The sequence below is a fragment of the Ursus maritimus genome, unplaced genomic scaffold (genome assembly GCF_017311325.1).
Source record: "Ursus maritimus isolate PB19 unplaced genomic scaffold, ASM1731132v1 scaffold_15, whole genome shotgun sequence".
In the NCBI taxonomy this organism is placed as follows: Eukaryota; Metazoa; Chordata; class Mammalia; order Carnivora; family Ursidae; genus Ursus; species Ursus maritimus.
The window spans coordinates 37,616,575-37,643,741 of record NW_024423897.1 but is presented as its reverse complement, the minus strand read 5'-3'; the positions used below and the strand labels follow the sequence as shown (position 1 = coordinate 37,643,741).

Below are 27,167 nucleotides of genomic sequence, written 5' to 3'. Positions count from 1 at the left end.
GCAAAGGCCGAAAGCATGCCAGGTGAGCAGGCTCAATGAAATCATATTCTAAAGGCACAGGGAAGTAGGACATCTTCCCAAAGTGCCCAGCTGATACTGGGAGAGCTAAGATTTAAACCTTTATCTGCTTTAATCTATAGCCCGAGCCCTCATCCACTGTGTTATATTGCCTGACCATGCAATCTAGGGGGACAGAGACCTCCAACCTTGGCATTCGGGTTCAATTCTGGTTGCAGTTGTACTTCTGGTGAGGTTCTGCTGTACTTTGCTCTCTTTGAACGCCCATAAGATTTTCTGTACTTCCCTCCCCACCTTTCTTAATGTGGCTTGAGTAGCCCCCTGTTTCTTGAAGAACATAAAAGAGCTTTGACCAAGGCAGTTCATCTTCACTGACTCCATGTAGAAGGTAGTAAGAACTGTCCATGATATCTGAGGTTAGATTGGTTTTCTATTCACGATGATATAGCGGCACTCTATGACTCGGCACTTCTCCAGTTCATTTCCATCCAACAAACATCGCTGAAAGCCTTTTACAAGACTTGGTGGCTTCTCACTAGACACCTGACCAACATCAAGGATAGAGTCTCAATGTAAGCTGACCATGCACTGGCCTGAATCTATAACCTGAATCACACAACTGAATCTGTGCCTATGTTTCCATTGTCATTGTTTTCAATACACTTAAGCAAACCAGCTACTGAGATCAGACATGGTCACTCACCTGAGGAGACTCTACGACAAACTGTGGTATCTAAGACGGGCATTAGAACCTTTTTTCCCATGAGGCCAAGTTAGAGATTCATCCTACAGTTCCTCGTTAAAGATGTCCCTTTCTGACCACCACAGATCCCTGACCATCCTCCCGAGAGGTTGTAGACAGTCGTGGCTGAACACAGAGCACTGACAATAGGTCCCAGAGCACATTGCCTACATTTCCTGATCTCTCAAATGGAAATCATATTGAAATAACCCATAAAATGAAGATTTTCTGTAAAAAATAAGAAATCCCTGGTTTCTAATTTTTGAAGTCCCAGAAATCTTGTCCCTTAAACAAAAACAAAAAACTTCTATCAAAGAGTAAGATTTTAGAACAATTTCATCCGAATTCCTCAAAGGTACACTTATATGTGTGGTAAATGAGAAAAGATATCATAGTAACTACTATAATTCCTACTGTTTATTGACAATTTAATGTAGTAGGTATTGTGTTAAACTCTTTAAACATATGTTAACTTAATCCTTAGGAAAAATCTATTATATATTTTTATTAAATATATAGTGTGTATATATGTGTGTGTATATATACACACATGCACACATATATACATATAGTAATATATTTATTAATAAAATGGAAAAGTAATATTTGGAACTGAGATACTGAGGAGATTGTAATTACATTTATCATTTGTCTTTAAAAAAAGTGACTCTTACTCTTCAGTGCAGACTAATGAAAATCTAGACAAAAGAAGCGTAATGTATTTTCTACTTACCAGAGACATCACATATACATTTCTTAAAAATTTTACTTGGGAACTTGTATACCAGAAAATAATGAAGTTAAGAATGTCATATATATTTGGGGGGCACCTGGGTGGCTCAGTCAGTCAAGCATCTGCCTTCGGCTCAGGTCATGATCATGGGGTCCTGGGTTCGAGCCCCACATCAGGCTCCCTGCTCAGCGGGGAGTCTGCCTCTCCCTCTCCCTCCCCCTCTGCCTCTCCCTCTGCTCATGCTCTCTCTCACTCTTTCTCACTCTCTCAAATAAATAAAATCTTTAAAAAAAAAAGAATGTCACATATTTTTGGAAAACAAGGGAATATAAATTTAATTCATATATAGTATCGTTATACAAATTCAAAATAATGAAAACCTTAAGCACTTTGATTAAAAAACTGAAAGCCATTTTGTGAAATAACTTCTATGGAACCTTTAATATGGCTAATATGGAAGCTGAAGGTTCATAAAATCCTTATCTAAAATTTTCATTCAAAATAATTATCCTCAAAAATGTACTATTTTAGGGGCGCCTGGGTGGCTCAGCCATTAAGCGTCTGCCTTCGGCTCAGGGCGTGATCCCGGCGTTGTGGGATCGAGCCCCACGTCAGGCTCTTCTGCTGGGAGCCTGCTTCTTCCTCTCCCACTCCCTCTGCTTGTGTTCCCTCTCACTGGCTGTCTCTGTCAAATAAATAAAATCTTAAAAAAAAAAAGTACTATTTTATTAGTTAAGGGGAAAAATTATTTTTATAAAATTAAATGTTCATTATGATTGGAAGAAAGCTACAGACTTATTGGCAAAATTGAGCATAAATAATGTCTGACAGAATTGTGTTATCTAGAAGGATTTCACTGCATAGTCTCCTAAGACCTTTCACACAGATTATACCCTTGAAAATGTGTTTATTTCTCCAAATGATGGAATCAGCTTACTTATCCAAGTTCTAGTAAGCATCCAGTGCCACACCAAAACAAAACAAAACAGAACCATGTTTTTAAGAATTTTCTGGTTCCTGTTTGTCTTTAGGAACCCACTGGATTACTCCGAGGAGGCTTGGGCTCACTGGCTTCATGTTATCTAAGCCTGGTCTCCGACGCTCATGGAAGGAAGGGAAATAGCTTTGGCCAGACTTACTCAGGATTGTTGCACAGCCTCTCTGCACTCTGGGCTCCGGCCCCACAGGTCCTGGAACAGTGGGACCAGGGTGACCAGCGGCCCCAGCCCCCAGGAACGCTCTCCGGTTTCTTTCCCACAGTGATACACTTGCCAGCCATACACCACTAGAGAGAGAAGAGGCAGGAGACACATAGGTCACGAATGTTCCCATAGCAAGCTGAGTCGAGAACCCTAGAAGTCTAAACCCAGTTCTCCCAGAGCAAGCAGGCTTCCTATGGCCACACAGCAAACAGAAAATAAAGAAGGGCTCACAAAAAGAATGTCCCCCAAGAGTCTTGGGTTTTAGAATCAGAAATGTCAGGAACCGAAGGGAACTTTAGGCTGCCTTGTTGCAGTCAGCCAGTTCGGGAGTGTTACTCAAAGTGCGGCTGGGTGATGGCATGCCAGAAGATAAACCACACACCGCTCCTTCACTGAGCAAGTCTCGCTGTGACGCACGACACGCACGTCGGCTCAGTCTGCTTAGTAACACAGTTGTTCTGTAATATGATTGATTTACTTTCTGCTGAAGCTCCTTATCTCGCTGCAGACCAAAACAGACATTTTGCAGACTGACACTGAGATAACACTTCTCCATAGCCTCCGTGGGTATCTAATGTCCACAGCGGATATCTCATCCTCTTGCAAAAAGTCTGCTCATTGCCCAAAAACACTAGTTGAAGTTCTAATATCGAGAACAATTTTTGCTTCCCTGCAAATGTATCCATTGGTTCTAGTTCTAGTTGTGGCTCAGAAAAAACTCCGTCCTCTCTCTTCCACGCCATCCTTCCACAACTGTCAGTTTAGGAGGGCAAACGTACAAAAAAGAAAGAAAAGAAAATGCAACTTGGTTGTTTGAGGATTTGGACAGGTTTTCTCCGCTGGCCTCCTTTTCCTCATTATTTCTGGTCACTGTGTATCGCAACCAAGTTCTATAATCTCGGTGATGGATCGTGCCTCCCTCAAGCTGCATAAAGACATCCATTAAATGTCTAAATCTTCTGCTCACAACAAACACAACTGGCCTTGGTAAGCAGCACATGACCCTGCTCTCAAGTGGTCTGGACGATTTCTATCATCTGAATTCTTGAGTGTCTGGCTTTCCCCCTCAGTTAAATGGGCAGAATTTCAGGAAATGCAGTCAGATCAGATGATGAGAATGAAGATAACAAGTGGCCCAAATCCAGCATCTTTGGAAGGCAGAAGCCACTGGCTTGCCTTTTCAGTTTTTAACACGGAGAGGGGAGGAAGTCAAAATGAAGGGCGATAATAAGCTCAGCAGATGTTATTGACCATAAATTCTGCAGACGTTCATCAAGGAAAGATGGGATGGATGTTTTGCAAGTGAAGTGTGGGCCTGGGCCTCAGCCCTCTCTCCTTCACTGTTTCTAGTGAAGGCTCAAAAGGTGTCACAGAAATAGAATCCTTTTCCCTGGCTAGTCTGACTGTGTGACCTCCATTCACCCAGACAGCTGCTCTCCAGGGCCCTCTCCGTTCCTCCCAAGAATCCTGTGCCAACCACCCTCCCACCTTCCTTCCTCAGCCTGACACGTCACCTTCTTCTCACCACATCGTGTCCCATCTGCAGCAGCGTCCAGCTTAGAGCGACAAAAGCCTTTCACTGAGCACCACAGGGTCTGGCAGACATTCTGGGAAACAAATGGGAAACTGTACTCCTTTGGATTTTCAAAACTTGCACAAAAGCATTTGTACAGTGATGGTGAAATACACACTCGGTCATCTACAGACTCACAATAATGCTGTTGTTAGCGAGCAAGAGTGATAAAAAGCGATCATTCGAAACCTCTCGATCCAAACTTAATTTGGACTTTGTCATCATTCATACGCAGTGGTATGGTCTACTAAACAGTAAGAAAACAGGAGCTAAAACACGTTTCGTAGGAGTTGAGACTCATTTCTATATGGGTGACACAGTATCACCGACCTCAGGCAGGGTAACTGGCGACAGTAGCCATCAAAGGCCAATGCAAACTATGCATGAAGGAATCTGATTACATACAGTTGGGTGGTTATAACTTGAGCCTGCTCCCTGAAGGAAACGGAAACTGTTCCCTTAGACAGCCTAAACTTATTTACTTATGACTCAGAGTAGCCAGCTTGTTCTATCTGCCAGGGGGTGAAACAGATCCTCCCTGTTGCTTCTCCTACAGCAGGAACAAGGGAAGGTTGACAAGACTCCTACTTATCATCAGAAATGGCTCCACAGCTAGCATCCACTTTTTAGTCTTTCTTCTACCCACCCATCTTCCATCATTCTATTTAACTATGCTGTAGAGTCAATGTTTTTTAAAATAAGATTTCATATTTTACACAATTTTAGAAAATTCTCAGTCTTGGGCTCTCTGAATTTTGCCTCTCTCTGATTACCACTCTTCTCTCCTTCGGGAACTCTTAACTGTTGGTGATGGGCCTTCCCATTCTGTCCTTCACATCTCAACTTCACTTTTATATTTTTTTAACTCTCACTTTTCTTGTATATAAAAGTTGAAAAAGTCTGGATTTCTATCAGGAAAAGACCAGGCTCTCCATCATAACTCTGAGAAATACTCAGGTGAGATGGGAAGTAATTTTCTCAGCTCTAAATTCCAGCTGATTGATTTTCCCTTCAACTGTGTCAAGTCTGCTGTTTAATCCAAACACTGAATTTAAAATCAATGGCCGTATTTTTCATTTCTAGAGGCTGTAACTATTTTTCATACCTACCTTACAAATACCTTCTAGTGTATTTTTCTTCTTCTCATATGTAACTCTTCTTTTATGCATTCATTTTATTATCCTTACCTAAAATAGTCACTTACCCAAAGTCACTGAGGGTTTATTATCTCTCTTCACTTAGCCATAGATTGTTTTAAATTTTGAATTAGAAGCCAAATGGTGAATTCATCTAATCAGAAGTTTTTTCTTTTGGAGATTTTTGTGCATCTTACCTGAGCGTTGGTTTCTCCAGGGCAGGTTTTTAATCTTTGTTTCTACCAGGCTGCCCATGGTTTTACCAGGTCAGAAATAGGTTTATCTTAAAATTTTTTGGCATGATGGTTCTCTGTTTCAGGATTTCTTTTCCTTTGGTGCCTGCAGTTCTTGGTTATACCACTTCAAAGAACGAGCAGGTAGACCAGACGAAGAGTGGTGCGCAGCAAAGCAAAGTTTATTGGGGATAATACAAAGCTCCCGAAGAGGGAGGGGACCGGAAAGGGTTGCCCTTTTGGCGTTTAAATCTAGGGCTTTTTACGAGATGGCTGGCGGGCTGTCTTCATCTGATTAACCCTCCACACACCTGTCACCCAGTCAGGTTTTTGTCCACGCGGTCATCTACCTCTCAGGTAGTTGTTCACGTGGGAAAGGGTGGAGGGTTCCTTTCCGGGTGTGTGGAGTAACAGGACGGCGTCTCTTGCCCCTGCCTGCCTTTTTTCCGACTATCCTCCATTACGACCCTACGAGAGTATGAATTTGAACTCTAAACCAGTATGAGGCTGACCTGTGGTCAAGTATTTTCCAGTGAGAAAGTTATCAGCCGGCATCCCTCCCCCTGAAAACCCAAGCTGAAATAAAATATGCTTCTCTGCCATCTACCTTTGCTGCTGCTGAGTTCTTCTAGCCCACCTCTCACTGAGCCACAGCTCCTCAGGGCCTGTGGCTTCGTGTAAGGGTCTCACTTCCAACTCCCTGCCCTGCTCCAGGGGCGCATGTCATCATCTGTTGGCACTGGATGTTAAAATGAAGGCCCTCTGGCTTTCTCTGAGGCAACCTCACCTGCTTAGCACTCCCTTCTTTAGTTCTCCCATCCCCCCATTTAAAAAAAAATTTTCTTGTAAGTTCATTATGCATTTATAAAGAATGATGTTCTAGGTAAAGGGTACACAAAAACTCTCTGTACTATTTTTCCAACATTTTTGTTGTTGTTGTAAACTATTTTGAGATTAAAAAAAAGAAGGCTGATGTTGTATTCTCTGGTATTTTAGGGGTTTTGTTTTTGTTTTTGTTTTTTTTGTACTGAAAAGGATTAGGTTATCTTGGCTGCAATATGCAGGAATCTGAAGTCTTCGTTTATCTCAAGTCTTGGTTCTATTATCAACTTATCTATGTGCCAGGCCCTGCTGAGTGTCAGGAATCAAAGTTCCCTCACAGAGCTTACATAAAGTAGGGGAGGACATAGACAAGTAGAAAGCAACCGTAATATCATCTAATAAAGTCTAATAAACACAGAATTGAATGTGAAATGATGTTTAAGCTGAGCTCCAAATGGTGAATAGGAGGGATGGTGCAGAGGACAGAGCAGACAGAGCTCTGGAGGTGGTGGAGAACCCACAGCACCTTCAGGATTGAGGTTGTTCAGTACGTGGATAAACACAGAGCATGAAACAGTAATTGACCAGAGATAGCCAGAGTGGTCTGTTTCCAGTAAACCACAGGATACTCCTGGAAAAATCTTTACTTACCTTTGTAAAACATCTAAAATTATGGATAAAAATATTTTAAATGCATTCCTGAGTTGGCAAGAAAGTAAGAGAAATCCTCAGAGGCTAAAAATGTACCAAAAATGTTGGAGATCTAGAGATACAAACCTGGTCACTTAGACTTCAGTTTTAATGGTCACCTGAGTACTGGAGACAATGACCTGGGCCTGCGTAGCATGGAAAGTTGGATTGGGAACCTCGTAAAGACCGTAACCCCAAAGGACTAGCCCTTGTATGAAAGGGCGAACTGAGAGAAACCTGGGGACGTAGCTGGGAAACTTCTCTGTTTTGATTTTAACTCTAGAAGGCATGGTAAATGTTACCCCTGAGAGCCTATACCCACACTGGCCCTCACACAACTCTTGCAGTCAAACTACATCCAACCAATAATTTGTTTTAACTACCCCAAATTCTCTCCAGAAGAATGTGCCAGCCATCTAAGCCTTAAAGAATAACCTGAAAGGAAGTTTCACAACAAAGAGCTCATGATAAAAACAAAAATCAAGACAAAGAAATAATCTGTAATAAGAGAGACCTAGGAAAAATCCCAAAGAGGAGAAACAGATCAACACAGACTTAGGACATCAGAATTAGTCAACATAAAATGCACAATAAATGTCTCAAATATAAATAAAAAATAAAAGACCGTATGGAAAGTCAGAATTCGACACAAGAAACCAAAAGAGAAAATTCAGAAAAATAACCAAATAAACTGTGTTAAGTAAAAAAACAAACAAACAACAACAACAAAAAAACAAAACAAAACTACAACCACCATAAATGAGATTAAAAAGTCAACAGACAGCTTCAACAGAGGAGTAGATGTATCTGAAGAGAGACCTGGGGAGTCAAAAGATAAATAGATTACACAAAATGCAGAAATATAAAGGGACAAAAGATGTGAAGGTGAGGTCCCAAGATATGGAAGATGAGTGATAAAGACCAACACCCGCGCAATTAGAATTGTGGGTTACAGAATGGAGGATTAAAATAAACATATTTTAAGAGATAAGGCCAGAGAAGAAGAGATGGGATGAATCCTGAGGCCTCTTTTAAGCCATTTTAGAGAATTTAAACTTTATCATTGGGAATGGGGAGACTAAAATATTTTAATCGGAGAGGAACGCAATCCAGTTTCCATTTACAAAGGTCACTGTGGCTGCATTTCGGGGGACAGGTCAGAGTTGAGAGAGGTAGTCAAACTGCAGGAAAGGAGAGAAATCAGAGAACTACTGCAGTTACCTAGGACCAGGTGGATTTTAGAGATATTCAGGAGGTAGACTTGGCATAACTTGGGAACCAGTTAGGAGCTAGAGGTGAGGGCTTTTGCACCACCTTTACCTTCTCTGTGAAGTCTTGCTCATTGTGTTTAAGCACCGTTGCTTACTTCCTCAACAGGTCTTTCTATGTGTCTTTTGTGTATTGATCTCACTGTACTGAAATTGTTCTGTCTGGCTCCTCAAGGTCCGAGAACTTACCCTATTCCTTTCTGAGGGCTTATCTCGGTATACAGCTCTGAGTCTGGGAGGGGCTCAACGAGTCTCGCCTCGCCCGTGTCTGTGTTAACACGGGCCCCCTCACCCTGAAAGGGATGCATTCAGAGAATAGGCCAGATTCAGGTCACAAAGGAATGCCACACAGAGGAGTTGGGACTTTATCCTGTGGTCGGTGGACCCTGAGAGCGGAGCAGAGCCATGGTTAGATCTGTGTTGTGATCTGTGTTGAAATAACCCGAGCAACAATTTGAACGGGGAGAGACTAGTGGGAAGTAATGACAATCGCAAGGAGAGAAAATGAGAGACCGGATCAAGACAGTACAGTGGGAATGAGGACGACAGGGCAGAACCACAAACTCTTTGGGAGGTTAAATGTCAGGGCTTGACGTAACATGTGGATATTGAGGGGCGCCTGGGGGGCTCAGTAGGTGAGGCATCTGATCCTTGACTTCGGCTCGGGCCGTGATCTCGGAGGGGTGGAACTGAGCTCCGCATCGGGCTCCGTGCTCAACGCAGAGTCTGCTTATCCTGCTTCCTCTGCTCCTCCCCCCACTTTCTCTCTCTCTCTCAATCTCACTCAAATAAATAAATAGATAAAATCTTTTTAAAAAATTGGATATTGAAAATTAAGGAGCAAAATGAATAGGGATGAATCTTATTCCTTCCTTGGGATCTGGGGGTTCTCTACAACCAAACGGGAAATTCAGGAAAGGGAGCAACTTCAGGCTGCTATGAGTCTACACGTGTGAATCACTGCGATTCCTGAAAATCACTATACAATGTTTCTCACCAGCACCCACTTGCAAAGGATTGCTGTCCCCACAGAATACCAACGAGCCAGGGTCGAGGAATGTAAATGACTCCAACTTCTCACCTTCTGCCTTACAAACACCTTGCCATGAATAGACCATTTCCACTTCTGTGTCTGGCTCTTGGGATTACCAAGTATTTCCCTGGCCCTTCCTTCAGCATGCTGGAGATCCCAAGCCCAGTGCACGCCCACCAGTGGCACCAGGATACCCAACACTTACTTCTACTTCCTGGCAGAAGGTGGCATTGGGGCCATACTGCAGCTGGCATTGATGGTGAACATCGTAGATCACTCCAGGAGCAATGACCTTGGACTTCAAGCCTTTCTTTTGGGGGATGTCATCGAGACAAAACCCCCAGCCCCGGCTGAAAACAAGTTATCAGAAAGGAGAAGTTGCTTATGATTTCCTTCGTCTTTAGTCTTTTATTCAACAGAAACTTCCATCCCTGTGGTTTACTCTTTGTCCTTCAAGACAACTTCATTTCCATAAGCCACAGAACCGTCTAGGCCCAAGATGGGAATGGCCTAAAAGGAAATTAAATCATACCCCACACTATGACTTCAGCTGTGAGCCCGGAAACACAAGCAGGAGAGTAAAATAAAATCATCAGGGGCGTTTCAGTGACCACTCGTCACAGACCCTAGCCGTTCCTGCCAGTGCCCGGGGAACTACACACTCAGATCGTCAAGAGCCCCCCTGCAGGGGCCAGCGAGGGGCTCTCACGTTCACCTGGCTGCTGCTGGAAGGCACGACCCACCTACAGCTCAGGGCCGGAATCAGAAGTGAAATCCCCCCTTCTGATGCCGCCCTGATTCGATGATCTGTGAGAGGAGCTGAGACATTTCCAGGCCCCAGGTAAAACTGCAACGGACTTCCGGTGTAAAGAAAGCCAAGCCAGGCTGTCCTGCCGCGCCGTCACTTACTCCAGGAAGCGGGTGATGTACTCCTTGCTGCACTTGGACCACGTCAGAGGAGTGGGATTGTACTGGAGCTGGCGGGACATGATGTATGGGTGCCTGCCCACGGGCTCACAGTCGTTTTCTTTCCCATCGTGCTGGATGCCGAAGCTGCGAGAAGGCACAAAGCACAAGAGTATGAAGGAGGGAGGCATGATACAGGGAGGAAACCACGGTTTCTCCAAGGTGAAAAGAACCCACCTCGGGCCACTTTGGTAGGGAAAGCACGTGTTCACAAAGTGGGACTCTGAAGTTGGAGAGGGACAGCACAGGAGACGTTTTAAAAGCATTTGCAACTGTGGGAACCATGTGGCTAATTCAAAAACTTCTGTTTGGCTGAGAGCTCCCAGTTCGGCTTTCTAGGAGTCGGAGTAAGGAGGGCAAATCCTGCCTCAAGCCATCTTCTTCCTCCTGCTTTAGCAAACACAGCACAAAAAACCCAAACCTTCCTTCTCCCTTTTCATTATGATTTAAGGAAGGGCATGAAAGGGAAAGCCTATGAGAGACTTTGTCAAAGGCCACAAGTTTTGAGTGACGGAATTTCTTTTGAGTACCGTCACGGGAGTCCTCCAGGATTGGAGACGTTAGGGAGGCCTCCCAGGTCAGTGGGCAGAGTAGGGATTTTGCAGACAGAGGATCTGGAGAGTTCCAGCCTTGTCACTTCATGATCAGGGAGTGCCTCTCCTGGAAAATACAGAGGTCATCGCAGTGCTATGCGCAGATCTGAATAGAAGAGTCTGAAAACCACTTAGCAAGGGCCTGGCATATAATAAGGGCTCTGTGAATAATGGAAATCCTTGACTGCTGTTTCGATCCTTGTCGAGCTTCTTCTCAAACATCACACAGCTCGTGAGTGGTAAAGCCAAGTCTCCTGCAGGGTGTGCTGCTCGATCCGTGTCCTTACCCACATCTTGCTCGCTCTGCTCCCTGGCCTCCCCCTGCCCGGGCTGACCGGGTGAAGCAGCCCTGAACGCCCCGACAGGCCTGTCCGCCATGGCAAGGGGTGCTGGGGAAGGAAGCAGACTCAGAACTGTCTGTTCATAAGCTGAGTCCTCAGGACCACCCCAAGATACCTGCACAGGTCCCCACAAGAGCTCTCTTCACTGGGATCTGCTAATGGGGCACTTGCAACCCAGCGATGTTGGCTCAAATTTCCAAATTTGAACAGAGGGAAGTATGACCTTTTACTCCGCTAGTGAAATTCAACCCCTCTCACAGGGAAGCTCATATGTAACTTCAATAAAATCTCCTGATCCACATTAGCAACTCCTACAGAGAATAGTCTTGGCGGGATTTAGAGGTTTCTTGTACTTTGCTTAATGCATTATGATGTTATCGACTTACTTACAGACTCTGATCACATTCCACATAAATACAAAACTCACAAAGGAATCTGAGAATTAATCTACAAAAGTCTTATCACTCAGCCACAGCGAATGTGGTTCAATGAAAGCTATTATCCCAAGCAGGCCTTCCCTAGGCTCTTTCAAATCCATTCTTACCCAGCTCATGAAGTATTCCACAAGTTCACCTGCTCAATAATGAGTAAAAACCCTAAACTGTAAGCTTGGTTCAAAAATACACCTGAATAATGGTTTTTCTAGCATTGGATGGTCTAACACAAGAACCACAGAGCTGCATGCTACACCCCGTGTGGGTTCAAACCTACGTTCAAAACATATCAGTTCCCTCAAAGCTCATTTTGTTCTATTTAAATTTAGTGGGGTTTTTTTGTTTTATTTTTTAAAGGATTTTTATTTATTTGAGCAAGAGAGTGCACAGGCACACAGGGAGCAGGGCAGAGGGAGGGAAGGAGAGAGAGAATCTAGAGCAGACTCCCCACTGAGCACAGAGCCCGATCTCACGACCCTGAGATCAGGACCTGAGCAGAAATCAAGAGTCAGAAGCTTAACCAAGTAAGCCACCCAGGGGCCCCTGTTCTATATAAAATTTTTAATTCACTAAAGGATTTCCCCCTCCAGCTTTATCACCCCTCTGTAGCCCGATGTTATGAAAGAAAAGCAGGGCTACTAACAACAAAAGTCCCTCCGAACGGTGTCTACTATGTCTAAATGTGTGGGGAGTCCTCTCGCGTGAGCACGGTGGGCCAAAGAGAAATGAAGGCCAAGGAAAGCACACGGGGTCAACGGGATGGGAGGTGTGTCTCCAGGAAGCTCCCTTCCAGCAGATGGGACGGAAGCTGAAGGGCAGTGGGGAGATTGGAGCCCCTCACAGTCTCGGACAACTTCCTGGGCTGTTGGATTCACCTGCTTTACCTCGTGTTTGGCTTTCAACTCCTGCCAAATTATAGACGTGAAATAGCAAGTTAATTAATTAGCTGGGTTTCAGGGTATCATTTGATGGATATCCCTTGCCTTTTATTATTCATTTTTTTAATTTGAGTGTAGGTGACACCATGTTATATTAGTTTCAGGTGTACAACTTAGTGATTTGACAAGTGTATACATTAGGCTCTGTTCACTGTAAGTTCAGCTACCATCTGTCCGATCACATTGCCATTACAGTATCATTGACGGTATTCCTTACTCTGTATCTTTTATCCCTGTGACTTGTTATTCATTTTATGGTGGAGAGGTTAACAGCAGAGGACAGAAACCATGAACAGTGCGATTGTGTGCTTTTCAAGCTCGTTTAAGAAATACCAATTTCTTATATGTAACACGGAGAGGCCGCTAATGAAATCCAGAAGCAGGAGAGAAATACTGGGTGAATATTGCCTTTTAAGTGTTCATCTATATTGTGATATTTTCATTACTTCAGAGGAGTGGATGCTAGATCTCAGCTAAGTTTTTCAATTTTCTCCTGGAATTCTACCTTCATTTTTGGTAACTTACCTAAGGAGCCTAATAAAGGTAGTAAGAGACCTCACATGTAAATGGCTGATATAATCTGGGGTCCTCATAAATGGATTTTCAAAAAGTTTTCTCTCAAAAGTGAAATTATTCACAGAAGGCCATAGCACAAGTTAGTTAATTTTACTTTCTATTTTGCATCACACATAATCAGTAGTGAAACAAAACGTGTTTCCAAGAAACAACAGGGTATGTATGTTATCAAACTATAATGAGTGTCTTTGGGGAAACTGCTTTATCACAGTTTTATTTTCTCTTGAGCTGCTGCAGGCCATTTCATTGATCTTTCCAGTTTCTCCATTTGGTCCACAGATAATTAGAACTATATAGCTGAAGAAAAACGAAATACCTCAGAAGTATATTTTGCTATGAGCAAAAGTTTCTTAGGAAGCTCCTAAAGTCTCTGGTTTGGTTTTGTGTTTTACTAAAGCATTTTTTCTCCATCATTCAAACTCAAATTCATGTGTCCTTTCAACTTTCTCTTCATCAGTGACTCTAAACTTTTTTTTTTGCCAATTAAAAGACAGTGTTTTAATGCAAATCAAAAGCACCATAAGATATCACCTCACTCCCATCAGAATGGCTAAAATAAAAAAAATTGAAAAAATAAAACAAAACAAGCAATAACAAATGTTGGTGAGAATGTAGGAAAAAGGAACCCTCGTGCACTGCTGGTGGGAACGTAAATCAGCACAGCCACTGTGGAAAATAGCATGGAGGTTCTTCAAAAACTTAGAAACAGAAATATCATATGGTCCAGCAATTCCACTACTGGGTATTTACCCGAAGGAAATGAAAACACTAACTCAAAAACATATACGCCCCCATGCTTACTGCAGCATTATTTACCATAGCCAAGATACGGAAGCAACCTAAGTGTCCATCGATAGATGAATGGATGAAGAAGACGTGGTGTATACATGTATGATGGGCTATTACTCGACTGTAAAAAGAATGAGATCTTGCCATTTGCAACAACATGGATGGAGCTAGAAGGTATTACGCTAAGTGAAATGAGTCAGACAAATACCGTATGATTTCACTCATAAGTGGGATCTAAAAAGAGCAAATGAATAAACAAAAAGCAGAATGAGATGTGTAAATATAGAGAACAAACTGGTAGTTGCCAGAGGGGAAGAGGAGGAGAAGACGATCAAAATGGGGGGGGGGCAGATACAGGCTTCCAGTTATGGAACAAATAAGCCATGGGAACAAAAGGCACAACACAGGGAACCTAGTCAATGGTAGCATAAGTGGGTTGTGAGGTGACAGATGCACTCCACTTGTGGTGAGCAAACCATAAAGTATAGAGAGGCTGAGTCACCGTATTGTACACCTGAAACTACATTGTATACCTGGAAAATGTAACATTGTGTGTCAACTATACTCAAATAAAAAAATTTAATAAAAAAAAATAAATGACCTGTGTTTTATTTAGGTCATCTGTACATGGCCCAATGTCTTTTTTTTTATTTTAATTTTTTTATAATAATTTTTTATTATGTTATGTCAGTCACCATACAGTACATCCCCAGTTCTTGATGCAATGTTCCATGATTCATTACTTGCATGTAACACCCAGTGCTCCATGCAATACGTGCCCTTCTTAATACCCATCACCGGGCTAGCCCATTCCCCCACCCCCTCCCCTCTGAAGCCCTCAGTTTGTTTCCCAGAGTCCATAGTCTCTCATGGGTTCCAATGCCTTTTTATAATTAAACTTTTTATTTTGAGAAAATTGCAGTTTCAGTTGCAGTTTTTAAGAAATAAGCAAAGAGGTCCCCTGTACCCTTCACTCACTTTCCCGCCAATGGTAACACATTGTAAAACCATAACCCAATAACACAATTAGGGTATTCGCGCTGATAACAGTCAAGACACAGAACACTGTGGTCACCACAAAGATCTCTCATGTTGCACTTAGAGCCACACTCTCTTCCTTCCGTCCCGCATTCTGCCCTGAAGCCCTGGCAGTCACTAATACCTTCTGCATTTCTATAATTTTGATGTTTCCATCATGCTTCATAAATGGAATCACACAGTATATAACCTTTGGGGATTGTTTTTTTTTTCACGGAGTGTAACTCTGAAGATTCATCAGGTCACTGCATGTATCGATGGTTTCTTTCTTTTTACTGCTTCCTAGTATTCCACAGTATGCATCCAGCCCAGTTTACGTAACCATTCACCCTGTTGGGTCGATGCCACCTCGGGATTGTTTCTAGTTTCTGGCTATTAAGACTAAGCTTCTATAAACATTCGTGTACAGGTTTTCGTGTGAACATAAGTCTTCTTTTCTCCGGCTAAATGCTCAGGAGTACTGGATCATATGGTAGTTACAGGTTTGTGGTTTAGAAAACTGACAACCTGCTCTCTATAGTGCCTGAGCCATTTTCCTTTCTCACCAGCAACGTACGAACGACCCAGTTCCTCTGTGACCTTGCCAGCCATTGGTGTCAACACTATTTTTTTAGTCATTCTGATTGGTGTGTAGCAATATCTCATTGTGGTCTTAATTTGCATTTCCCTGATAGCTAATGATGTTGAATATATTTTCAAGTGCTTATTTGCCATTTATATATCCGTCTTGGTGAAATTTCTCCTCATGTCTTTTGCCCATTTTCTTTTTTTTTTTTTTAAGATTTTATTTTATTTATTTGACACAGAGAGACACAGCCAGCACAAGCAGGGGGAGTGGGAGAGGAAGAAGCAGGCTCCCAGCGGAGGACCCTGATGCAGGGCTCGATCCCAGGGACCGGGATCACGCCCTGAGCCGAAGGCAGACGCTTGACAACTGAGCCACCCAGGGCGCCCCCTTTTGCCCATTTTCTAATTACCGTTTGTTTTATTACTATTGAGTTTTGATAATTGCTTAAATGTTTTAGACCCTAGTCCTACTGAATATATGGTGTATTAGTTTCCTAGGACTGCCATATAAATTACCACAAGCTCAATGGCTTAAAATAACAGGAACTTATTCTCTCACACTCCTGGAGGATTGAAGTCTGAAATCAAGATGTCAGCAGTCCTATGAACACTTCAAAGGCTCCGGGGGAGAATGTGTGCTTGCCTCTTCCAGCTCCTGCTGACTGCAGGCTTCCTTGACTTGTGGCAGCGAGACTTGAACTTCTGCCTCCATCTGTGCATGGTCTTCTTCTCTTTGATCATTGTGTCCAAATCTCCCTTTTCAGTCATTGGGTTCAGGGCCCAGACTGAATCTAGGGTGATTTCATCTCAAAATTATTAACTAATAACATCTGCAAAGACTCTACTTCCAAAACAGATTACATTCTTAAGTTCCAAGCAGCCTTGAATTAGTGAAGAGGAACACTGCTCAAGCCACTATGTAGGATTTGCAAATATTTTCTCTTAGGCTGTGGCTTGTCTTCTCATCTTCTTAAAAGAGTCAAAAGTTTTTTAATTTTGATGAGTCCAATTTTTAAATGTTTCCATTTATGGACTGCATGTTTGATGTCAAATTTAGAACTCTTTGCCTAGCCCTAGATACTGAAAATTTTCTCCTATTTATGTCCTAAGAGTTTTTTAGTTTTACATTTTACATTTAAGTTGGCATTCCACTTCAAGATAATTTTTGCATATGGTGTGAGACTTAAGTAGACTTAAAAAGACTTCTTTTTATATTTTTTAAATTTTTGCCTATGGATGTTCAATTGATTCAGGACCCTTTCTTGAACAGGCTACCTTTCCTCCACTGAATTGCTTTTATACCTTTGTCAAGAAATTGGTTGGATATGTTTGTTTCGTACTATTTTTGCATTCTCCGGTTGATTCCATTGATCTTTGTGTCTCTCCCTCCACCCAAACCACACAATCTTGGTTACTAAATCTGTGTAATAAATTCTGAAATCTTGTAGACTGATTCCTCCCATTTTGTTATTCTTTTTCAAACTGTTTTTTTTTTCTAGTTTCTTTGCCTTTCCATGTACGTTTTAGAATATTTTTTCTATACTTCAAAAACAATCTTGCTGGAGTTTTGGTAGAAATATCATTAAACCTATATACTTATTTCAGGAGAATTCCATCTTGACCATGTTGAGTCTTCCAATTCATGAACATAGTATGTTTCTCCATTTATTCAGATCTCTCATTCTTTCCACAGTGTTGTGTAGTTTTCAGCATATAAGTCCTGTACATGTTTTGTTAGATTAAAAAGTATATAATAATTATATGTAAAAATTTCATACTTTTGAGTGATCAAGAAAGGTACTACATTTTTAATTTCAGTGTCCACCTGTTCACTATCAGTATATAAATATGCGATTGATTTTGTAGGATTATATTGTACTCTGTGAGCTTATTTGTTCTAGTTTGTGTGTTTGCAAAGATTCTTTGGGGTTTTCTACAGATACAATTATATTATCTGTAAATAAGGCTAGTTTTACATCTTCCTAATCTTTCTTTTTTCTTATCTTATTGCACTGGCCAAAACTGCACTCTTTTTTCTGTTCTTCAGACTGGATCATTTACATTGTCCTATCTTCAAATTCATTGGTTCTTATTCTGTCTGCTCAAATCTGCCAATGATTCCCTCTAATTAATTTTTTATTACAGTGATTATCCTTTTTAGCTCCAAAACTACATCTTGGTTTCTTTTCAGATTTTCTCTTTATTAATATTCCCATTTTGTTCATACATCACTTTCTTGGTTTTCTCCACATCTTCCTTGGTTCTTTGAGCATCTTTAAGGCAGTTGTTTTAAAATCTTTGTGTAATAAATCTGCCATCAAGAACAATTTCTGTTGATTTATTTTTCCTTTGAATGGGCCATACTTCCCTGGTTCTTTCTATGTTTTGTGATTTTTTTGTGTGCGGAAAAGTGGACATTTGAATCTATTAAAGTGGTAACTCTGGAAATCAGGTTCTTCCCCTTATTCAGTGTTTACTGTTTTTATTATTGTTATTTTATTATTATTATTATTATTACTACTACTATTATTATTATAGGCTGTGGTTGTGACAATGAGCAACCTGAGGTAAAAACTTAAGGTCTTCTAGGTCTTTTCTGAGTCTTTACTTGGGCATATGTGGTCACTTTCTAATTTTCCCCATATATGCAATTATTTTTGTAAGTCCTATTCTTTTATTGTCTGGCCCCCAAAACAGAAAAAGAAAAATGAATAGGGGGAGAAAACGGTGCTAACTCTTTAAGTCCTCCAGAAGTCACTCCAGTTAAAGGGGAGTGAGAGGCTTGCAACAATGTGCAGGGGTGCAACAACAATGGCTGCCCACAACTTTGTCTTTGCCTCTGTGATCAGAAGCAGCCATCACCAATCAGAGCACAGATCCTTGACATTTAGAGGACAAATATCAAAATATGGATCCAGTTCTACTCTGATACATAATCTACCACTTCTGACAACGAGTATATCTACAACTCTTTGTTTTCAAGAATTCAGGGAAACTGTGCTCAAGTAATGTTACCAAGGGGTTTTCACCTTTATTGAAGAATTTCTAAAATCTGAAAGGAGGATCATACTTGCCCTTGGCTTTTTGGCCTTGGCTTTATGGCCTTGGCTTTGTGGCCTTCCTCACAAAAATGGTAGGTCCATGTCCAGATAATCATCTCAATAATTGTGTCAAAAATTGGAGCAACTCTGATTTTGCAGAACCTCCTTGGCATATTTCTGAGTCCTTTTATAAAGCCAGATTACAATGCAGATATAAAGAATCCATTCTTTGAACACAAGTAATGAGCACTTGAGAGCATCTTTTATCAAGCAAGTCTCTCAATTTTTCTTTACCTTGAGTATACCACTGCTGGGAAGATCTTGAGCAGTCATTTCTCAGTTTGACCTATCCATTTGCATTGCTTAACCAGCAGGTGCTACTGACACCAAAGAGTTGATTGGAGGCTGCAGAGGACATATCCCTCCACATATCAGGACGGAGGATGCCTATACATTTGCACATGAGAACAGCTTTCATTTTGCCAAGTTTTATTATTGGCATGCCAACAACTACTGTCTGGTCTTTTCAACACCTAGCCTTCTGTGTCCAATCATTAATTACCTGTATAAGCAAGTCACTTAACGTCTCTGTCTTTACATTTCTGATGACTAAGGATACTAAAACATAACCCATTTATCTCCCAGGGCTTTTCGGTAAGAAAAAAAAAAATGACAATACCTAAGAAATTGCCTAGTTCAACCTACTCACTTCACAGATGAGGGAGCAGGTGAGGAAAGGTGACAGGAATTATCGAAGGTGATAATATCAGCTGATGGAAAAACCAGAGTAAGCACTCACTTTTCCCAACTCCCAAGCCAATACTCTAATTCTGTCCTGCAGGTGAAAGTATTTTGAAAATTTTCAGTATTATATGAGAAAAATGATGAGAAAGCCCAGACCAGACAGGCCAGGCCTGGAATATCCAATCTCCAGGGCTCTTCCCATTCCTATCTCTTTTTAACCTATACTCTCAAAGTATGTCATGGTGTTCTGCTTCCTTCCTTCAAGGGCGGAGATCCAGCCTGGTGGTTACATGACAGGGAAGGGGTATAGCTGAGTCATTCACATGGCTCCCTACTCTGAGTTTCTAATTAGTGGGATCTTCTCTGATTTGTGCTGAGTAAATATACCAGCAAGTTATAAATAAGCTAATGTCTTTCCTCCGATACCTGGAAAATCTAGAATCCTCCTTATCTCTTCACTCGAAACATTCTGCAGCCTGCCTTCCATGAATTCATCTAGTCAAATTCACACAGTTTCAAGACAAACTGCACCTGCCCTTAACTGGCATCTGCTTGATGGTCTTTTCCAATTTATGACAGTTTTAAATTTCTGCTTTATTCAATGTGTTCCTTTAATCCATATAAGTAAAATGGGGTTGACAATAGTATCTATTTCATAAGGTTGTTGAGAGGATTCAATGACACAACACAAAGTGGATGACTTAGAGTAAAGGTGCCAAAATGTTAATGTTTGTGACTTTTTAGTGATATGAATATTATTACTATTTCATAAGAACAGAACAGGGATTGTTCATTCTGAATTAATCAAGCAAGTTAAAACTTATGTCCTTACCTGTGCTCAACCCATTCTAATTCAGAAAACTGTAGTAGCCTCTGTGGTTCTGTGATGTAGACAGGCACAAGCCATCAGGGAATAAAAGATGCTGAAATCTCTGAAGTACGTGATGATCCCCACTTTACAGATGAGGAAGCAGAGGTGGAAGAGGGTGAATCTCAAGACACAAAGCAACCCAACTCCTGATGCCCCGTTTAAGGTGCGTTCCCTTCTCTCTACCAACGTGGTGCATGAACATGGCAAGGAGATCTCCGTTTCCTTGGCCCTTTACCTGTGTCCGAGCTCATGGGCAATTGTGAAAGCCAGAGGGAGTCCGGAGTCTTCATTGATGTTACAGCTGCGGTGAGGCTGGCACATTCCCGACAGGTGCGACAGACCCAAAGTCTCACAGGGGCGATTGACACCGGCACAGATGTCTTTTCTGAAAGCGGAGAACAGAGATGCATAGGCTCCCAAAGAAACATCTGAAAAAGCCCTTCTGGAAAAAATCTGGGTATTAATTCATATTCAATGTGGTCTGGGAAGCATGATTAAAATTGTTTTTAAAAGTCCATATGATTATAGGAGGCAATTCTGAATTCATAAGATTATTCTGATTTCACCTCTTAATTACTGAATCTCACTAAGACCTAAAAAATGTGGGAAAATATGACAAATGTTTTATTTCCAGTTGCTTCTGCCCTTAACCCCAGGAGGCCAATTACATTGTTTGGACCAAAAGAGAAGGATTTGATGGAAAATTTAAGGTTATTTGAACTTTTATATAAAGAAAGGACAACCAGCAGTGGCTGAAGGTTTTCAAATATGAAACCCCCTTTTTGGTCTTTCTGAGGTCTGTGTTCAAAATTCATTGGAGAACTTGTGCTTATTCATGAAAAAGGCAATTGGTCTCATCAATTCATCCAGAGCTCAAATCAGTTGCCTCTCCAGCCCCACTACCCTAACAACACGGCGTACGGGAGAGAATGCACAGGCAAATAAAGACTCCCAGGTTCTCAAAACATACTGGTTATAGTCTTTAAATGTAAAAATGTGCTCCCATATGTTTGTGGAGATTATTTCGGTCATTGACAAGAGTTAACTAGTCCTTTAATTTTCTCCAATTCAAGAAGAGCTCTTTGCCGAGAATAACTGGCACAAATACCAACAGGACTCTGAGCTTCAGTCAGTTACAGACCTTCAACTCATGGGCTTCTGTGGGTACCATTTCTGGCAACAAATGGTCTGGTTTTTATGTCCACTGAGCCATGGAAAAGATGGAGGCTCTGAAAACTCCTGTGAGCCCTCAGTTCTCCAGGAGACGATGGCTGGGACAATGGGATAGGACAGAGAGGCAGCTCCCACGTCAGGGCATGCCAGCTGATCTGATCTCCACTCTCGTAGCAATAGTTGTTGGGTGGTTTGGTGTTGGAGAGCTAGACTGAATCACGCAGCCCAATCATTCTAAATAATTGCTGGGTCTGTGAGAGGACCAACCAAACACTGTTCCGCCCCTCCTGCGAGATATACTTGTCACTATTACATTAAAAAAAAAAAAAAAAAAAGGGTCTAGGCCTGCATGGAGCTGCTGGGAAAAGATGATTGGTGTCTATTGCTAACTCACTGGCTTTCTCATTGTGATAGGACAGGAGTCAGGTCAACTAAATAATTGCTTACTGAGTGCCTACTAAGTACCTAGCACTAAAGAGGACAAAAGGGGGTAATAAAAGAAATGCAGGAATGCAGAGGGGAGAGGGGTGGGGGAATGGGATAGGCTGGTGATGGGTAGTAAGGAGGGCACGTATTGCATGGTGCACTGGGTGTTATATGCAACTAATGAATCACCGAACTTTACATCAAAAAATAAATAAATAAATAAAATAAAATTAAGCTTAACAAACAAAAAAAAAAGAAAGAAAGAAAGGAAAGAAATGCAGGAATGTGAGTCTTCCAGGCCGGGATCTTATGCTCCCCAGGGCAGATTAGCTCTGCCTCCACCACGCACTGAGAGTAGTTAGCATAAGAGAAAACACCCCTCGGTGTGCAAGTACTAACCCCACGCAGGAGGGACGTTCAAGCCAAACCCACCTTCTCCTCAATGCAACTCTGCAGAGAACCCCGTTGAAGCGGATCTCAGCCCAGTCCTCCAGAGGCAAGTCTTCACCTCCCTCCCTGGTCCTGCCTGTTTCCTCAGAACATAGGTTCCCCAAAAGGGTTTATTTTGCTCCCCACCCACTCCTAGAGGACATTAGGCAGTGTTTGGAGACAGTTTTGGTTGTCGCACTTCGTGGAAGGTGCTACTGGCAGCTCATGGATAGAGGCCAGAGGTGCTGTTAAATACACCAGCACGCACGGGACAGCCCTTCACAACAAAGAATTAGCCAACCCAAAATGTCAGCGATGCCAGGGGTGAGAAATCCTGTTTTCGAAACTGAAAAACCCTCCACTGTTTAGGAGCTGGTGAGGTTCATCATACATTGAAACCAGGCCCTTGTTCCAAAGAAGAAAAATTATCATAATAAGAGAAAAATTATCATAATAAGAGAGCAGATCCTTCATATCCTTATGGGTAATAGTTAAGAGTATAACTATTAGGGTCCAACTGCCTGGATTTGAGTCCCAGCTGTACCTGTTAAGTGCAATGAGATTTGGGGCAAGTGCATAACCAAACCTCAGTTTCCCCCTCTGTAAAATGGGAAGGGTTGATGGTAGTCAATGACTAGGGTTGTTGTGGAGATTAAATGGAATGCTGATTGTTCTCATAGACGTGGCACAGTGCTACGTCGAACACTCCACAAAGGCCAGCTATCATCAACTCACTCATTTCCTCGTGTGAGAGGGAGAGAAGAAATGATTTCTGCTTTCAGGACAAGAAAAGAGGTGGAGCTGACACAGCTTCCCATGGTGGTCCCGAATCTAGGGCTCTTCCCTACAGATAGGTCCTGCCTGCACTGAGGTCTTTCCCTGGCTTCTTGCCCAGGTCCTCAGTGTTTCCTGCCTGCTTGCTGGTTTCCCAGGGCCCCTGTGCTTATATTACACCCTCACATTAACCTACTTCCCAGTGGAGCTACTGATGTCACAGGTCCCAAAATGAACCTAATGTAAGAGGTTTATGTCACAGACTCCCTTTAGAAATTGTTTGCATTCAACCGAAGTTTTGACACTTTCACTCCAAAGAGTGATTCTGATGGTTGGAGAGCAGGCATCCCATGCACTGGGATACCAAAGGGAAAGATGACAGGCCAAAATATTCAGGGGCGGCCAGTCCTCCCCAGGGAGAACACACATACAGGGCCCTCCAGTGCATGAAGTTCTCGGTGGCTGAAAGGCCAGGCCAAGCAGCCTCTTCTGTGATACATGCCTGGATTTCTTGATGTCTCCGAACCTGCACAGGGTGCCCCACGAGAACTCACCTCCCCCATGAATGGAAGACCTTCATTTGTCTAGATTAAAATAGTGTCTGGTACACAGCAGGTATTCAACAAACATTTATTGAGTCAATGAGCAAACAGCCTCCCAGAGCCTGGGTTGATCAGAAAAGTTCATTAGCCTTTCACAGCTATGAGTCCTAGAAGGATGATGGTTTTTATTAGCACCATAGGGTCTATCTGTAATCAGAACAAAACATTATCTTCATGAGGATAAAGGGAGACAAGTGTAAGCAAACAGCTCTGCCTATTCGGGGTGGGGACCTGCTACCTATATTCTGTCCTCAACATCAGTCAGGGATGGGTTACAAGGAGGACTGATTTCTGTAGAGATAGCTGCCTATTTCTAAACTGGAGGAAAATTTTAAAAAATAAAACAAAGGGCTGGAAACCCCGTGCCTAAGAGATCCAGGAGTTTTTAATGAAGATCTGCAAACAATCTTCCTGTTTGTGGAGCCACATGAAAAAGCCAATTTTAAAGATGAAATCATCACTGGGATAGGAAAAAGCCTGCATTTTGCCAGCAGATGCAGTCTATTAACACGGAGAGTTTTGCTGCACATGTTTACTAACTGCCCCATCACTGGTCTGAGCATTGGGAGTTGTCTGGATCATGGAAGCTGTCTTTAAAAATGACCGAGAACAGCAAAGAGTAGGAGACTTGCATAAGTTTGAATACCAGCCAGCCCCCCTGCTTCGCAGCCACTGGTTTCCATGTAGTCCCTGGGGTACCTGGTGAGGAGGACAGCCACATCATGATGGGCCGGGTTGAGGTCACTCTTCGGATTGATGCTCTTCTGCCACTTACAGAAGCTGGACAGTGTCTTCTCAGCATGGTGAACGATTTTCAATCCTTGCTAGAGAAAGAAGAGGAAGAGATGAGCACAGCTGAGTTTCCTGTGCTTAAGGCTCGTTACGCAAGTCCTCGGAAGCAGCCGAGGGGGACGAGCTCTGCGTGGGCACCTCAGACATCTACTTGGTCAGAGTTTAGCAGAGGCCAACTTACTCCCTGCTCTCAACACCATTACCCTCATGACTTTTATTAAAAGACCCTGGAGGACAGAAGTGCAGGACAGAAATTATCACTGGAAGAGGTAGCCCTTGAAGAAAAACTAAAAATACATTGGCCAAGACCGAGAGCTGTGTGAAGTTCCATCTCTGGCAGCTCTCTGCTTCCTAAGCCAATACAATTCTAAAGAGGCATTTTTATTTCTAATGCAAAAAAAAAAAAAAAAAAAAAGATTTTCAACAACAAGCTTCTCCCTTGCATGAGAACTACAAGGCTGGGGTTGCACTCGACGTTGCCTTGCCATGGTTTCCATTTGGGTCTCACATCTGTGGATGAAGGGCAGAGGGTGACATAATCTGTCCGGGCTTCTAACTAGTAGGATCCCTGGCTGTCTGACCACAGGATGCCACAGTGGACCCCCAAGCCTGCACCTCCCGGGGCTCCTGAGTCGCCCACTTGGCCCAAAGGTACTACTGGGGATGGGAGGAGAGGACCTGTTCCAAGTGAACTGGATGAACACTTGTCAAAAGGAGGGGGCGGGATAATCAGCTCTACGGGGACTCCAGTTACATTTGAATTTCTAAAGGAGACATTCCTTTCACTTGCCCCATTTCTTTGGGGCTCTATATGGAGCTGTCCCTCATACAGGGTGGGTTCTAGCTGGAGAATGACAACCTCCATTGGCCCACTCGAATCTGAGTCTATCACTCTGGCTCTGTCCAAGGTGTTCAGGACAATCCCTACGTGGAACTATAAACTTGCTTCTGTACCATTCTGTATTTCTCTAAGGCCCACACCCCAAACAAACAAGACCTGAGAGGCTTCAGTTGCCTGTTATAGGCACTTCCAGGTCCCCTCGTGCATGTTAATGAACCACCACAGACCACCTGCCTTTCACAAAAACAGCAAAAGGTGGTTCATCATCACTACTTAAAACTCACTGAACTGCTGAGCGTTATGAATTTATATAGAAGCAGCAGACTTCACTATGTACTAATCCTCACTGTTCTGCTGGATGGTGGAGGAGGAGGTGGAGTCGTGGGGGGACAAGCTGGCCACAGGGGTCGGCCCCCTGTTCATCTCGTCAAGCCGCAGTTAGAGTAGCAGCCCTGCCAGAGCCAACGGCCCCTGCCCACCATGAAGAACTGGCAAGGAGCATAAAGCAGGAATAGAAGGAAAGAGAAAGGAAGGGAAAGGAACGAAAGAGAAATAAATAAAAAGGGAGCGAGGAAGGAAGGGATAGGAAGGAAATATTTCTTGATTATTTACTATGTGCCAGATACTTTCGCATATATTCTTTCATTTAATTTAATTGCATCTTCTTGGCATTATTTCCAAAGAAAGCATTGCTATTTTCATTTTATAATAAGAAGGAATTAAACCTCAGAGAAGTGAAAATCTAGCTGAAGGTGATTCGGGTCAGATATTGAATCAAAGGCTCCAAGAACAAGGGCTCCGGGTGCAGCGTGCCTCCAGCGGGTAGCCAGCCTCATGCGGAGCCCGCCTTAGTTACAGCTCCTCCACACAGGAGGGCGGCTTGGCAAACAAACCATCAACTGCGATTGGATTGCTTTGAGGTCCGTTTTCAACCCTACCTTTCTTCTTTGTTTGGTTGCGGGCTTTTGTTATTTTGTGTGTATGAGCGAGGAGGTCACTGAGAGAATATTCATGAATTAAAAAATAATACCATCTAGAAATATTCCAAAGAAAAAGAAATCCTTAGGCATAAGTCTAACAGAACAGGTGCAAGATCTGTATTGGGAAAATTACCAAATGCTGATGAAAGACAGGAGCCTCAATCTGAACTTAACACCTTACACAAATACTGACTCAGAATGGATCGTAGACTTAAATATAAAATGTACAACTATAAAACTTTAGGAAAAAAAATCATAAGAGAAAATCTTGAGGACCTGGGGCTAGACAAAGAGTTCACAGACTTGACACAATCCATACAAGAGGAACCTGAAAAATTGGACCCCATTCAAAATTAAAAACTTTTCCTCTGAGAGAAACCCTAAAAGACAATGAAAAGATGAGCTCTGGAGTGGAGGGAAATCTTTGTAAGACAAAGGACTCGGACCCAGAATACATAAAGATGTCTCAAAACTCAACAATAAAAACAACGAGAAAATAAGCAAACACCAAGTTTCATCTCACCGCAGAGTACGTGCAGATGACAAATAAGCACGTGAAGACACACTCAACACCCTTCGCCCTCCGAGAATTGCAAGTCAAGACCGCCATGAGCTATTACTACAGACCAATCAGAGCAAAGGCAACGAAAGACAGCAGCAGCACCCAAACAGGGGGAGGGTGGACGTGCTGAAGCTGGGCTCCGGGAGCACTGCTGGTGAGGACAGAAAGAAGTACAGCCACTGCAGACAGCAGCTTGACAGTTTCTTTCAAATACGGAACGGCGGGGCGGGGGGGGGGGGG

At 42.6% G+C, this 27,167-nt stretch overlaps 1 protein-coding gene across 1 annotated transcript in view; it reads right to left on the bottom strand.

Moving 5' to 3' along the window:
• Nucleotides 1-27,167, bottom strand: part of ADAMTS12 (ADAM metallopeptidase with thrombospondin type 1 motif 12) — a 284,339-nt gene that overhangs the window by 81,621 nt on the left and 175,551 nt on the right. The window contains exons 6-11 of the mRNA XM_008692662.2: nucleotides 24,452-24,576; nucleotides 20,584-20,733; nucleotides 10,360-10,503; nucleotides 9,656-9,800; nucleotides 4,210-4,302; nucleotides 2,633-2,778 (exon numbers count right to left, since the gene is read on the bottom strand). Of these exons, the coding sequence (XP_008690884.1) occupies nucleotides 2,633-2,778; nucleotides 4,210-4,302; nucleotides 9,656-9,800; nucleotides 10,360-10,503; nucleotides 20,584-20,733; nucleotides 24,452-24,576 (803 nt within the window). The remainder of the gene's footprint in view (nucleotides 1-2,632; nucleotides 2,779-4,209; nucleotides 4,303-9,655; nucleotides 9,801-10,359; nucleotides 10,504-20,583; nucleotides 20,734-24,451; nucleotides 24,577-27,167) is intronic.